This window comes from Nicotiana attenuata, chromosome 6 (genome assembly GCF_001879085.1).
Source record: "Nicotiana attenuata strain UT chromosome 6, NIATTr2, whole genome shotgun sequence".
Lineage (NCBI taxonomy): Eukaryota > Viridiplantae > Streptophyta > Magnoliopsida > Solanales > Solanaceae > Nicotiana > Nicotiana attenuata.
The window spans coordinates 74,157,339-74,173,237 of NC_031994.1; the positions used below are offsets into that span (position 1 = coordinate 74,157,339).

The following is a 15,899-nucleotide window of genomic DNA, read 5'->3' on the forward strand; positions in this document are numbered from 1 at the left end:
AGTGATTACCCAACCCCAAAGGCAAGATTCCTAAAATTCATCCCCGGACCCACATGCCCGGGTTTCGGAAATGTTCGAAGGAAGTTGTTACCCATAACCTAAGGAACATAAATATATGATTATCACTAAGTTTCATGGTAATTTTAGTAATGGTAAAAATCTCATTCTTTTCAAATCCTAGGTTTTTCATCTAACCCGTGATTTCTACCATTTTTCATGTTGGAATCCACCCAAGATTTATGTATTTAACTCACAATAGGTAGGAATTACTTATCTCCAAAAGCTAGGTGGAAATCCCTCACAAAATGCTCCAATAATTGCCCAAAGAGTGAGGGAAAATGAGTGAAAATGGCTTGAGTCCCGTATTAAATGAACTCACTGCCTTCTTTGATTTCCGCAACTGCGGTGCGTTGACCGCATCTACGGTCCCGCTTCTGCGGACGTTTGTCCGCTTCTGCGGAAATGGGCTAGGCCAGCAGGGGTCGCGCCTGCGGACAGGTGACCGCTTCTGCGGAATAGGAGCCGCATCTGTGGAACCTGGGCTCCTCTCCTTGGGCCGCATCTGCGATGCTCCAACCGCACCTGCGAGCTCGCACCTGCGGCTGGCCAACCGCAGGTGCGGTTATGACAACAGTTGGAGCTTCAGCTCTTGCTCAAATTTTCAACTTAGTCCGAGCCTCGTCCGATTGATGCTTGGGGCCCCTGGGGCCCCGCCCAAACATACCAACAAGTTTGGAATCATAAAACGGACTCGCTCGAACTCTCGGAACGCCCGAAACAACATTAAAACTAAGAACCACAGCCTAAAACCAATTGAATCAAACTTATGAACTTCAAGTTCTTCAATCTACTTCCAATGTAATGTACTTATATTATTCGGAATGATACCCAATTTTGTGTGCAAGTATTAAATGACATTACGGATCTATTCCCGGTCTCGAAATTATGTTTGGACCTTGATATCACTAAAACCCTATCTAAACCAAATTTAAAGAACTTTTAAAATCCTTCAAGAACCAACTTTCACTATTAAGCGCCGAAACGCTCCCGGGTCATCCAAAACCCAATCCGGGCATACGCCCAAGTCCGAAATCATTATACGAACCTATTGGAACCGTCAAAACCCAATTCCTAGGTCGTTTACTAGAAATGTTGACCGAAGCCAAACTTGGCCTTTTAAGCCAACCTTAAGGAACCAAGTGTTCCGATTTCAACCCAAACTCTTCCAAATCCCGAACCAACCATCCTCCCAAGTCATAAATCAGTAAAAGCAAGTACGGGAAGTCTTATTTAGGGGAACGGGATTTTAGAAAGCAAAATGACCAGTCCGGTTGTTCTCTCCACCTCTTAAATAAACGTTCGTCCTCGAACGGGTTTAGATTCATACCTGAAGTGCTAAATAAGTGTGGATATATGCTCCGCATGTCCACCTCAGACTCCCAGGTCGCCTCCTCGACTGGTTGGCCCCTTCACCGAACCTTTACCATAGAAATCCTCTTAGATCTCAACTTGCGATCCTGTCTATCAACAATAGCAACTGGCTCCTCCTCATAACCCAAGCTCTCATCTAGCTGAATAGTACTGAAGTCTAACACATAAGACAAGTCGGCGTGATACCTCCGAAGCATAAACACGTAAAAAACTAGATGAACCCCGGAGAGGCTGGGAGGTAAAGCAAACTCATAAGCAACCTCCCCAACTCGCCTCAACACGTCAAATGGTCCTATAAACCTTGGGCTCAACTTGCCCTTCTTCTCGAATATCATAATACCCTTCATCGGCGAGACCTTCAAGAGAACCTTCTCGCCGACCATAAATGATACATCCCGCAGCTTCTGATCCGCATAACTCTTCTGTTTGGACTGCGCTGTGCGAAGTCGCTCCTGGATCAACTTTACCTTTTCCAAGGCATCTTTCACCAAATCTGTACCATATAACTTAGCCTCGCTGGGCTCAAACCACCCGATGGGAGAATGACATCGCGGACAATATAAAGCCTCAAATGGAGCCATCTCGATGGTAGACTGATAACTGTTATTGTAAGCAAACTCAGCCAAAGGCAAAAACTGATCCCAATGTCCTCCAAAGTCAATCACACATGCTCTCAGCATGTCCTCTAATAACTGAACTGTCCGCTCCGACTGTTCGTCGGTCTGAGGATGAAATGTTGTGCTGAGCTGTACACGGGTACCCAACTCACTCTATACGGCTATCCAGAAATGCGAAGTGAACTGAGGGCCTCTATCTGATATGATGGAAACAGGCACACCGTGCAACCGAACTATATCCTGAATATAAATCTGGGCCAACTTCTCTGAAGTATAGGTAGTTGCAACCGGAACGAAGTGTGCCGACTTGGTCAACCTGTCGACAATGATGCAAACTGCATCAAGCTTCTGCAAGGTCCGCGGCAATCCGACCACAAAATCCATAGTAATGCGCTCCCATTTCCACTCAGGTATAGGCATCTGCTGAAGTAGGCCACCTATCCTCTAGTGCTCATACTTGACCTGCAGGCAATTTAGGCACCTAGCTACATACTCCACTATGTCTTTCTTCATCCGCTGCCACTAATGATGCTCCGCGATACATCTTCATAGCACCTGGATGAATAGAATACCGTGAATTGTGTGCCTCCTCTAGAATCCTCTCCCTCAAGCCATCGAAATTAGGAACACATAGGCGACCCTGGAGTCGCAGTTAACCATCCTCACAACAGAAACCTCCTTAGCACCACCCTATAGTACCGTCTCTCTAGGAACTGCCAAATTCGGATCATCAAACTGCCGAGCCTTGATCTTCCCCAATAATGAAGACCAGGTGGCAACACACGCAAGAACTCGGCTGGGCTCTGAAATGTCCAACCTCACAAGTCCGTTAGCCGAGGACTGAATGTCCAAAGCTAGTGGCCTCTCCTCTACTGAAATGAATGCCAAGCTACCCATACTCTCTGCCTTCCTGCTTAAGGCATCCCCAACCATATTTGCCTTGCCCGGATGATAAAGAATGATGATGTCATATCCTTCAGTAACTCAAGCCATCTACGCTGCCTCAAATTGAATCTCTTTGCTTGAAGAAATGCTGTAAGCTGCGATGATCAGTGTAAACCTCACATGACACCTCATACAGATAATGCCTCCATTCTTAAGAGCATGAACAATTGCGGCTAACTCTAGATCGTGCACAGGATAATTCTTCTCATGAATCTTCAGCTGACGTGAAGCTTATGCAATAACTCGCCCCTCCTACATCAATACACAACCCAAACCAATGCAGGAAGCGTCACAATACACGGTCTATATCCCTGAACCGGAAGGCAACACTAGAATCGGTGCTACAGTCAAAGTTGTCTTGAGATTCTGAAAGCTCACCTCACAATCATCGGACCAATGGAATATAGCACCCTTCTGGGTCAATCTATTCAAAGGTGTTGCTATGGATGAAAAGCCTTGCACAAAACGGCGATAATAACCTGCTAATCCCAGGAAACTCCTTATCTCAGTCATCGAAGTGGGACGTGGCCAACTCTGAACTGCCTCAATCTTCTTGGGATCCACCTTAATACCCTCTCCTGAGACAGCATGTCCCAAGAATGACTCAGACTCTAGCCGAAACTCACACTTGGAGAACTTAGCATATAGCTTTTGTTCTCGCAATATCTGAAGCACCACTCTCAAATGTTGCTCGTGCTCCCCCAGGCTACGTGAGTAAATCATGATGTCATCAATGAAGATGATAACAAAAGAATCAATATAAGGCATGAACACCCGGTTCATCAAATCCATAAATGCCACAGGGACATTAGTCAAGCCGAAGGACATCACTAGATACTCATAATGGCCATATCTAGTACGGAAAGCGGTCTTCGGAACATCTAAGTCCCGAATCTTCAACCGATGGTACCCCCGATCTCAAGTCGATCTTAGAAACACTCTAGCACCCTGCAACTGGTCAAACAAATCATTGATACGAGGCAACGGGTACTTGTTCTTGATGGTAACTTTGTTCAACTGGCGGTAATCAATGCACATCCGCATAGTCCTATCTTTCTTCTTTACAAATAAAACTAGTGCACCCCAAGGTAATACATTTGGTCTGACAAACCCCTTTGCTAATAACTCCTCAAGTTGCTCCTTCAGCTCCTTCAGCTCTTTCGTAGCCATACTGTACGGGGATAGATATAGGCTGAGTACCTGGGGCCAAATCAATACAGAAATCAATATCACGATCTGGCGGCATGCCCGGGAGGTCAGAAGGAAACACATCGGCGAACTCCCGGATCACTGGCATCGAATCAATCGTTGAGGACTCTATGATGGTGTCCCGAACATATGCTAGATACGCCAAACAACCCTTCTCGACCAGATGCCGAGCCTTCAGGAAAGAGATAACCCGACTAGATGCACTAACGGAGGAACCCTTCCACTCCAATCTCGGTAACTCTGGCATCGCTAAAGTAACAGTCTTGGCATGACAATCAAGGATGGCGTGAAATGGGGATAACCAGTCCATGCCCAGGATGACCTCAAAGTCGATCATATAAAGGAACAGAAGGTCCGCTCTAGTCTCGTAGCGACAGAATGTAACCACACAAGACCGGTAGATTCGATCCACAACCACAATATCGCCTACAGGAGTGGACACATAAATAGGAGTACCCTAGACTGAGGAATATCAAGGAAATGAGCAAACAGAGATGACATATGAATAGGTAGACCTTGGATCAAATAATACAGAAGCATCCTTACCGCAGACAGAAATAATACCTGTGATCACGGCATCTGAGGCCACTGCATCTGGTCTGGCCGGAAAAGCATAGAATCTAGCTGGAGCGTCGGATGGCTGGCCTCCTCCTGGCTGAACAATTGCTAGCTGACCTCCCATGCCTAACCTCCACCTCTTGGACGGCCCTTACCAGCCTGTTCCCTACCTCTGGGCGGTCGGGCAGTTGGTGCTGCAATCATGGGCTGATGACCCTGCTGTACTGCCTTGCCCAGAAGTCTAGGGCAGGTCCTCTTTATATGACCCGGATCTCCACACTCGTAACATCCTCTCGGTACCATAGACCACTGACCCGATGTTTGACCCTAATGGCCTGAATACCCACTAGAAGAACCCTGATGGCTGGTGGGCGTATGAACTCTCTAGCATGGCACTAAAATAGGCACTGGAAGAACCCTGATCAACTGGTGGGCGGTAAGAACTCTCTGGCATGGCGCTGAAATAGGGTCGCGCTGGAGCACCGCGAGGAGGTGGTGGTGGTACTGGATATGTGGGCCTGCTAGGCTGACCCCTCCCAAACTGACCTCGGCCGCTAGCTGGGGCACCTCTGAACTCTCCAGAGAATTGGGTCCTCTTGGCCTGCTGCATCTGCTCTCTACCCCTCTGGCGATAGCCCTCAAACCTCCGAGCAATCTTCACCACTAGCTGATAATCAGTACCCATCTCAACCTCTTGGGCCATGCTAGCCCGAATACCAGGGTGCAACCCTGCAACCTCATAATCGATCATCGACAACTGACCCTGCTCGAGCTACTCAAACTGATACCGCAACTCTTCCCTATGAGAGGGTGGAATATACCTGTCCAATAGAAGTCGTGTAAACTGATCCCAAGTCATGGGAGGAGAACGTGATGGTCTGCCAAGAAGGTAAGACTGCCACCATCTACAGGCCCTGCCCTCTAACTTGAAAGCAGTGAAATCTACTCCATGGGACTCCAATATCCTCATGTTGTGCAGTTTGTCCCTACACCGATCAATATAGTCCTGGGGGTCCCCATGCCGCTCACCCCCGAAGATAGGAGGGTGTAGCCTAGTCCATCTGTCCAATAGCTTCTGTGGATCGCCGTCCGCAGCTAGTCTAGGCTTAGGTACTACTGCCGTAACTGGCTGGGCACCGCCCACGGGTAGTGTACCCGGAGTCTGATATATGGCAGATGCATGCCTAGGGGCCTGAGTAGTAGGGGTTTGTGCTCCCCCTCCTACCTGAGATGTGGCTGGGTCTGCTGGAATAAACCAGCCTGAGTCATAGTGTCCATGAACTGCAACATACGGCCCATGACCTCCTGAAAGCCCGGTCCCGTCATGAAATCTACCAGGGCTGGCTCCGGAATAGGCACCTCGCCCTGCTCCTCGATGACGGGTCCTCTGGATCCACTGATGGTGCTACTGGGACAGCTTTAGGATGCCCTCGTCCCCTACCTCGGGCTAGTGCCCTCCCCCGGCCTCTGCCTTAGCCTCTAGCAACAGGGGGAGAAGCTCCTCCCGGGTCTAAAACCTCCGCTGTACGCGTCCTCACCATCTGTGAGAGAATAGAAGAAGGAAATCTAGTAAACCATCAACTGCACGATAGGAGATGAATAAAGAGTAGTTTCCTAACACCCTATAGCCTCTCGAAGATAAATACAGATGTCTCCGTACCGATCCACAAGACTCTACCAGGTTTGCCCATAACTTGTGAGACTTACGTGAACCTAGTGCTTTGATACCATGTTGTCACGACCCAATTTCATATTAGGCTGTCATGGCGCCCAACACCGTTGTTAAGGAAGCCAACACTAATCAACTAGTAAATTTGTGTTTAAATAATTAGCAAGTGATGACTTCTCCTTATTTGATAAAAATTTAAGAGTTTAAAATTTAAGCATAAATTACTGGAAAAAATAAATATGTATCATAATCATGTAGTAGACCAAAATCATAAGTCTACTAGTGTGTGTGCCAAGACCTGGTGTCACTAGTATGTGAGCAATCTAGTAGAATATACAAATCCTTACTATCCTACTGCCTGGAAATGAATAGACAGGAAAATAAAGACATAAGAGACACTCCAGCTACTGCAGAATGGCTCAAAAGGGCAGCTCGCCGGGAAGTCTCAAGCTGAGGAGTCGAGTCTACACGATGGACTGATGGCCAGATACACCTGCCTCAAATCCTGTACAATCAAGCACAGAAGTGTAGCGTGAGTACATAAAAATATGTATCCAGTAAGTATCTCGTCTAACCTCAAAAAAGTAGTGACGAGGGGTCGACTCCGACACTTACTATGGCCAAGAATATAATAATATGAAGTTCCAATTCTTAAATCATAATGTGTGTAGATAACAACAAGCTCAAACAAGAATAATGACTGAAAAACCCTTCCATCATATTTAAGAAGTCAAGGCACTTTCATTATTTAAAACAAGTGGCCTTTCAAGCAACAAACCATACAACTATAAAGAGTTCAAATTCTATTATCACACACAAATATCACCGAGGAAGTTCGACCCGATCAAACATAAAAGTAAATTGTGCACTACCGAGGGTCAAACGGCGTGAAACATAGATGCATCTACTCACGCCGCTCGCGAATCATACATGCGACGCGGTCAAAACATAATCCCCGCTCGCGAATTGCACGTGCGACGCTGTCAAACATAATTTTGTCATTACCCTTTTCTTGATTATTTTTTTTTAAAGAAATGAAGATAATTCAACTTGAAGCCTTTAAATCATTGGAAATCCTCAACTTAATCCCTTTCGTTATAATTAGAACATATAATTTGGTGTCCACAAAGCATGGTGTAAACCTAAAACTACCCGGACATAACAGGAATAGTAGCTACGTACGGACTCTCGTCACTTCGTACATACGTAGCCCCCACAAATAACCACATATTAATTAAGTTCACCTATGGGGAAATTTGCCTCTTACAAGGTTAGAAAAGAGACTTACCTTGCTTCAAAACCTACTTCCAAACTCAAGAATGCGCCTAAACCCTCAAACCAGAGCCGAACAATCCAAAATTATTCAAATAGTGTAAAAACCAATCATCATAGGTTCACAAGTTCATATTCTATATATTAAAGTGATTACCCAACCCCAAAGGCAAGATTCCTAAATTTTACCCCCAGGCCCACGTGCCCGGATTCCAAAATTTTTGAAGGAAGTTGTTACACATAACCTAAGGAACATAAATATATGATTATCACTAAGTTTCATGGTAATTTTCATGGTAAAAATCTCATTCTTGTCAAACCCTAGATTTTTCATCTAACCCATGATTTCTACCACTTTTTATGTTGGAATCTAACCCAAGATTTATGTATTGAACTCACAATAGGTAGGAATTACTTACCTCCAAAAGCTAGGTGGAAATCCCTCACAAAATGCTCCAATAATCGCCCAAAGAGTGAGGGAAAATGAGTGAAAATGGCTTGATTCCCGTATTAAATGAACTCACTGCCTTATGTGATTTCTGCACCTGCGATGCGTTGACCGCATCTACGGTCCCGCTTCTGCGGAAATGGGCTAGGCCAGCTGGGGCCACACCTACGGACAAGTGATCGCTTCTGCGGAAAAGGAGCCGCATCTGCAGAACTTGGGCTCCTCTCCTTGGGCCGCATCTGCGATGCTCCAACCACACCTACAGGCTCGCACCTGCGGCTGGTCAACTGCAGGTGCGCTTATGACAGCAGCTGGAGTTTCAGCTCTTGCTCAAATTTTCAACTTAGTCTGAGCCTCATCCGATTGACACTCGGGGCCCCCGGGGCCCCGTCCGAACATACCAACAAGTTTGTAATCATAAAATGGACTCGCTCGAACCCTGGGAACGCCCGAAACAACATTAAAAGTAATAATCACACCCTAAAACCAATTAAATCAAACTTATGAACTTCATGTTCTTCAATCTACTTCCAATGTGCCGAAATGTACTTAGATTATTTGAAATGATACCAAATTTTGCGTGAAAGTCTTAAATGACATTACAGATCTATTCCCGGTCTCAAAATCCCATTTGGACCTCGAATCACCAAAACCCGCTCTAAACCAAGTTTAAAGAACTTCTAAAAACCTTCAAGAACCAACTATCACTATTAGGCGCCAAAACGCTCCCAGGTCATCCAAAACCCAATCCGTGCATACGCCCAAGTCTCAAATTATCATACGAACCTATTGGAATCCTGATTCCGAGGTCGTTTACTAAAAATGTTGACCGAAGTCAAACTTGGCCTTTTAAGCCAACCTTAAGGAACCAAGTGTTCCGATTTCAACCCAAACTCTTCCAAATCCCGAACCAACCATCCCCCACAAGTCATAAATCACTAAAAAGGTACGGGAAGTCTTATTTAGGGGAACGTGGTTTTAAAAAGCAAAACGATCAGTCGGCTCGTTACACTAAAAGGTCACTACATTACAAATACGAGCACTACATTAGGCCACAAGACACCACTATAGGGATTTAAAGTAACAATTTATCTCGTTTACTAGTCTTTAGCAAATAAATAATCTAAACCGGATAAAAATAACAAATCAATTTAATCACAAAACAAGCACGAAATTACATATACCATAGTAAAAACAAACTAATTAACATTTTTTTTAACAACTAATAACAATTTTTCTATTTTACTAATTTTTTAGACTGAAGAATACTATAGTCCGGATAAAAAACAACAAATTAGTTAAGTCACAAAACAATCACAAAATAACATAGAGCACATAAAAAAACAACTGATATATATTTTTTATACAAGTTTTAACAAAAACAAAGTCAAAATACCTCGATTTAAGGCATTTAGAAAGTTGAAGATTTGTGATTTGGAGCAGAAACAAGCAACAATGTCCGAGATAACGCCTTAGCTAGCACCTGGGACCGAGAATCTTTAGTTTTTGTGGGACGGGTGGGCTCCACTCAAGATTTTTTGGATTAAAAATGGGGGGGGGGGGGGGGGGCGCTAGATTTTTTTAATTTGGGGGGGTGGGGAGGTTCTTGAAGACGGGTCTTCTGGTTTGGTGAAGGAAGAAGACGGGTCTTTATTATATATATAGCGTCTTTTGTTAAGACGTTATATATAACGTCTTAACAAAAGACGCTACAGTTTCCCGCTTAAATTAATTCAAATATAGCGTCTTTTTAAAAGACGCTATACTTAACTAGCCAAACGGCCGTTAAAGTATAGCGTCTTTCAAAAAGGCGCTATATATATTATGGTCACTATATTTTTTTTTCACATATTTTTTTTTCTTTGAGTCCAAAAGAACCACATTTTGGTTCCGGACTCTACATAATAAATGTTATGTATAAGAGAATTTTAAATGAGACTTGCATAATAAATGAAAAAAAAATACCTCTGTATATCATATCTTTTATGGTAGAAACACCTAATTCCAAACTTATTATGCGTACGTAAGTTATATCATGCGTAAACTTCACTCTCAAAGTAAAATAAATCAACAATAAAAATAAAAGAGGAAAAAGGACAATTGAATTATTATTTGACGAGGTCACAAACAATCGGTTCAAATTAGAGCTTGATCTAATAAATTACTTGGCTAGGCTTAATAAGCAATGAACGATGATAATAACGCGATTAAAGTAGTTAAGCAAAAGAAAGAATAATCTTATTGAAAGTTATTATGAGCCATAATGTTGGAAAGTAATGATCAATTGCCCAACCTGACAAGAGCGAAATACAGTAGCTTCAAGTGATGAATAAGTAAAGCATAATTTGAATGAATCAACAACTGAGAGTACCAGAGGTATTGATAGCCCGAGCAGCCGAGCCTAACTTTCACATCCCTAGTTCCACTCTCACATGTTGCTCTGGGTAGTTGTTAGTAGCCAAAATACTCGCCGGTTGTGAGATAAGCGTCAAACATATTAGATATGAGTGAATCCCGGATATTTCGGAGACAGCTGAAGACCAAGCAAGACTTCGTCTTTAGAGAGCTTCACCGGAGAATTTCTCCCATCTCCCCGAAAACGAGCTATCGGGTCGAAGATATTTTTCGTGAGGGCAAACCTTTGATGTTCCTTCATCCCCGAGTGAAACTTATTCCAAGCGGCATTGTGTCACCGTGTGAACTACCCACGTATCAAGGCCAAATTTCACCAGTAAAATCTCCAAAATTTGCACAATCACCGTGTGAACTACCCACTCTCTCAAGGTTAAAGAAAAACCTGTAGAATGCATTAAAATTGTTTGGTCATAAGTCGAAGGTTTTTTTTTGATTTGAAGCCAACACCTTCAGGCTATAGCCTTTGGTGTGGGGGGTTAGACAAGACCTCTACCATATCTATATATAAACAAAAAGGTACAAAATAGAGGGGGGCATGGACCTTACCTCTATACTAATGAAAGAAAGGAGAACCTAGATTCCTTTCATTAATACAAACTATACAATCAGCTTACAAAAAAATTACATTTATCATATCTTCTTCTCATGGAAGGAAGTTGACATCTATCTAGTTGAAATAGTCCCTTAGCCTCTCTTGGTAACTGCTGAAAGGAGTGATAGAAGGTGCTAGTTCCACTAGAAGATGCTAACTTAGCGAGAAAATCCGCCACTTGATTTGCTTCCCTGAAGCAATGAGAGATCTGTACAGTAGCGTCTCTGAAAGCATGAACAGTATCCATGATGATGTTCTTTAACTTAAGGTTGTCGATTCCCCTGTTGAGAAGCATATTAGCAATCACCATGGAGTCCACTTCAATATGAATCATGCGTAGCCCTTGTTGAAAGCACCATTTAGTGCCAAAGTTGGTCGCCATTGCTTCAATGTGATTGTTGCTGCTAGTGTGTACACAGAGAGAAAAGGCCATCAAAAAATCTCATTCACTATCCCTGACACCTCCAATGCCAGCCTTTCTATTTTCTCTATTGAAGCTTCCATCTGTATTGAGTTTGATCATCCCCGTCATAGATTTATTCCACGTAACTTGCTTGATATTTACTGTGTGTTGGAGTCTTTCATTCATATTGCAAATGTTGGGCCATGTACCTGTTAAGTTATACCTTGGATAGGTGATTTGAATGGCTGCTTGAATGTGCCAGATGGTTTGAAATTCCATCTTTCTTTTGTAGAATTTTTTTTGCTCGCCATATTTACATGTCGTCCAGCTCTTCCAAAGTTCCCACCAGATTACCACTGGAGCTATATGTAATAGAAGTTTGTGTATAGCATTTTTTAGATTAATGTCCCACCGTTCCTTAATAACTCCATTGATCGGCAATTGTTGGTGAGTGATTCCTAAAGGAGCACCAACGTATTTCCAAATGTGCATAGTTGCCTCTCCCTCCACAAAAGTGTGATGGATAGAATCATTGTTAGGCATATTGCAACAACAACATCTGAATGTTATTGGTTGCCAAATCTAGCAAGTACTTCATCAAAGAGGAGTTTACCTAAACACAATCTCCAAGTAAGAAATGAGAATTTAAAAGGAATAGAGTTATGCCAAAGCTTACTGAAGAACATATTTGTAGGTCTCTATTTGCGGATAATATGCCAAGCAGATTTATTTGAGTATTGGCCATCTTCAGTGCTATTCTATACAACATCATTTGTATCAGTTGGTTGGCCAATGTTGATATTGCTAATGATTTCCACCATTTGATTTGTGAGGGTGTTGCAAATCTTGTTCATGTCCCAGTCACCATTGCTAATAAAATTCACTAACGTTGGTTTTATTACCAATGGAGGTAGTAATATTATTATTGCCATACGCCAAAGGACCTGTCATTGTCCAATTGTCCCATCAGAAGTTGCAGTCACCAGAGTTAACAAGCCATATGATATTGCCTTCTGCTTTATCTCTAGACCATAGCAATTGTTTCCAAGCCTGTGAGTTGCCCGAGATCCATTTCTTTTTTACAGGGTGACTCCTTGGGCAATATTTGGCTCTGAGAAAATCAGTCCATAATGAAGGTTTTGTTCTGAATCTCCACCATCTCTTGATAGTTAAGGTGGCAGAGATATCTTCAAGACTTTTAATATCAATGCCACCTTCCTCTTTAGGAAAGCATAAGTTTTTCCAGGAACTCCAACGATAGTTATTTAGTCGAAGGTTTGATAAATGACAAATTGACAATACGCAAGAGCACAACCATACGACTTTTTTAGGCTCACGATCTGCCAAGCTAGGCTCAGTGGTCTATGTGGTCTTTAAATGGCAAAAGAGGCGCATTTTTTCTTTATAAAACACACAATCGCTCTCAATATTTTCAACCGGTAACTGCCACCTAGTGATGGCAAAATGGTTAAAAGAAAACAGTTAACCATATTATCTATTAAAAAATAGGTCGGATAATGAACTTTTTAAAAACGGGTCAAATATGGATAAGAACCATATTATCCATTTAGAAAATTTCTAAATGAATAACCAATGAGTAACCAATGGATAACCAATGAGTTTAACTTTTACATTTGTAAAGCCTGAAATTGGGAGTTCCCCAAGTTTGGGTGATTAAAAATTCTCTCAAAAGTAATCATATTCAAGAAGTCATGGATAATATGGTTACCCATATTATCCGCCGGTTAACCCGTTTTTTATCCGTATTAAGTATGTGTCGGGTCGGATAATTTATCCATTTTTTCATTACCCGTTTTGACCCGAACCATATCCGACCGCCCCGCCCGTTTGCCACTCTTACTACCACCTAACAATGACGTACACATCCACACATAAATAGAGAAAGCTACCTGCGCGTGAAGACGGTTCCTTAACTACACGTTTTGTAATGGCTTATTTAGGTGTAGCTAAACAACTATAAAAGCCTGCTAAAACTTACGGAAGCAATCTACTGTACATATCTAGATCTCCATTTCCTTCGTTAAAGGTTTAAAAAATGGAGATCACTCATTTCTCTACTTTCAATTTTATTGCACTGCTCATCTTCTTTTCCTTCCTTTTTGTTCTACTCCCCCCGTTTCATATTAAATGAGGTACTTTCCTTTTTAGTCTATTTCAAAACAAATGACACATTTTTAAATTTGGAAAATAATTCAACTTTAAACTCCTCATTTTACTCATTTTATCCTTAATGAGAAGCTTTTATAATCACACAAAAGTCATGACCCCACAAAGTTTTACCCCTTAAGCTTTTAAGACCACAAATTTCAAAAGACTTTTTTTTTTCTTATACTCCGTGCCGAGTCTACTACCTCATTTAATTTGAAACGGAGGGAGCACTTGGCAAGAGAAATAAATCAAAACAACAAAAGTTGCCTCCAGGTCCATGGACACTTCCCCTTATTGGAAGTATCTATCACTTGAGAGGAGCATTTACACATCGCACTCTTGGAAAATTAGCAAGAAAGTATGGGCCTATCATGTTCGTCTCTAAAATCTCACGAACTTGCCTTCACTTCTAAACCACAACTTACATCCATAGCCATTAATACTTACAATTATAAGGACATTGCATTTGCACCCTATGGTGACAATTGGCGAGAAATGCGTAACATATGTGTTACGTAACTTCTAAGTGCCAAGATGGTTAAGTCTTTTAGTTCAATTCGGAATGATGAGATTTCAAGTCTCGCTTCATCAATTCGATCCATTAATGGTTCCGTTGTCAACATAACAAAAGAAATCCTTCAATTTACAAACTCTGTCACGTGTAGATCAACCTTCGGAAAAGTAAACCAAGATCAAGACGAGTTAATCAATTTGTTGAGGGAAGTACTGGATACAATAGGAGGATTTGTTGTGGCTGATTTGTTCCCTTCTTGGAAGTTACTTCACAAGATGAGTGGGGTGAAGTCGAGAATGTTAAAGCTGCATCAGAAGGTTGATGCAGCTCTGGAGAACATACTGAATGCGCATATTAAGAATATAATGGAGCACTCGGAACCAAGGGAAATGGTGAGTTTGGAGGTGAAGATTTGGTTGATGTACTCCTAAGAATTCAGGAGAATGGAGAATTCCAATTTCCACTCACAAATGATCACATAAAAGCAGTAATTTCGGTAAGTTTTCTCCTTAAACATTTTAAATTGTACATTATTCTCATTGAATTATCTATTACCTTATATATGTATGAATATGTTGTTCCTACTTGTGTACTTATTTTTTATTGAAGTAGGATATGTTTGCTGCTGGAACTGAAACTTCAGCGGCGACTATTACAAGGACATTATCGGAAATGATGAGGAACCCAAACATATTATGGCCAAGGCACAAAGTGAAGTGAGAGAAATGTTTAAAGGAAAGACAAGTTTTGATGAAAAAGATCTTGATAGATTGTCATACCTATTTAATAATAAAAAAGGACGAGTGAGAGAAAACAATAAGGTAACAACACGACTATACCATATGGATCGTTTCATAAAGTGACATTTTTTATCGTTACGTAACGACGGATATAACGATATCATAAAGTGACACTTTTTATCATAAAGTGACACTTTTTATCGCTCGCTCGGCTCGGCTTCGGCTTCGGATTCGGATTCGGATTCGGATTCGGATTCGGATTCGGATTCGGATTTGGATTTGGATTTGGTCAAACGATCGATTGATTGATTAACTTTTTGGACCAAATTTATTTGTTAATAGTAAAATATTAATAGAAATGTTATTACATATTTGTTTTAATAACAAAATATTAATATTAAATCCAATCCGTTTTTCTGTTTTGGTAACAGAAAAGTAACTACCCTCTTCAATTTTTCCTCTTTATTTTCCCTCTTTATTGTTGAGTAAATGGCCATTTATGTAATGGCATCTATGCTGTGGGCGTTTTGCATAAACAGCCATTCTGAAGAGTTGCACCTCTTCAGATTTCAGCGCAACTTTGGCTATAAATACAACACTATTCTGGTCAGAATTTTACTACGATTTTCTGAGTTTCTTCTCCTTCTTCTGCATACTTTTAGCATCAAACAAAGCAAAAAGTAAGTGTGATTTGCTGCCGAACTTTGTGTTCGCTGAAACGCTGGGGTTTGAAGTACCACTACACCAGTGTGTAATTCGTTCTATCCTGGGAGGAAATAATCCATAACCTTAGGTACTAGGAGGGGATTAAATTCCTTAAGGAAACACTGTGAATTCAGTGGGCTCGAATTGGTTTTATGCCATTTCTGTTTATGTTCATTTCTGTTTATATTCATTTATATTTCCAGAATTATTTT

The 15,899-nt window shown here is 41.8% G+C and overlaps 1 protein-coding gene across 1 annotated transcript; it reads left to right on the forward strand.

The window, feature by feature from the left end:
• Positions 14,263-14,962, forward strand: LOC109227984 (premnaspirodiene oxygenase-like). The gene is made up of 3 exons (XM_019393172.1): positions 14,263-14,634; positions 14,682-14,738; positions 14,855-14,962. Exons 1-3 carry the CDS (start codon positions 14,263-14,265, stop codon positions 14,960-14,962), a joined length of 537 nt encoding a protein of 178 aa, XP_019248717.1.

Bases quoted from the DNA above. Each gene is read 5' to 3' on its own strand.
- LOC109227984 (XM_019393172.1), top strand. From the start codon at position 14,263: ATGGTTAAGTCTTTTAGTTCAATTCGGAATGATGAGATTTCAAGTCTC. The intron at 14,635-14,681 runs GTGAGTTTGGAG...CTAAGAATTCAG, and splicing joins ACTCGGAACCAAGGGAAATG to GAGAATGGAGAATTCCAATT. The intron at 14,739-14,854 runs GTAAGTTTTCTC...TTATTGAAGTAG, and splicing joins ACATAAAAGCAGTAATTTCG to GATATGTTTGCTGCTGGAAC.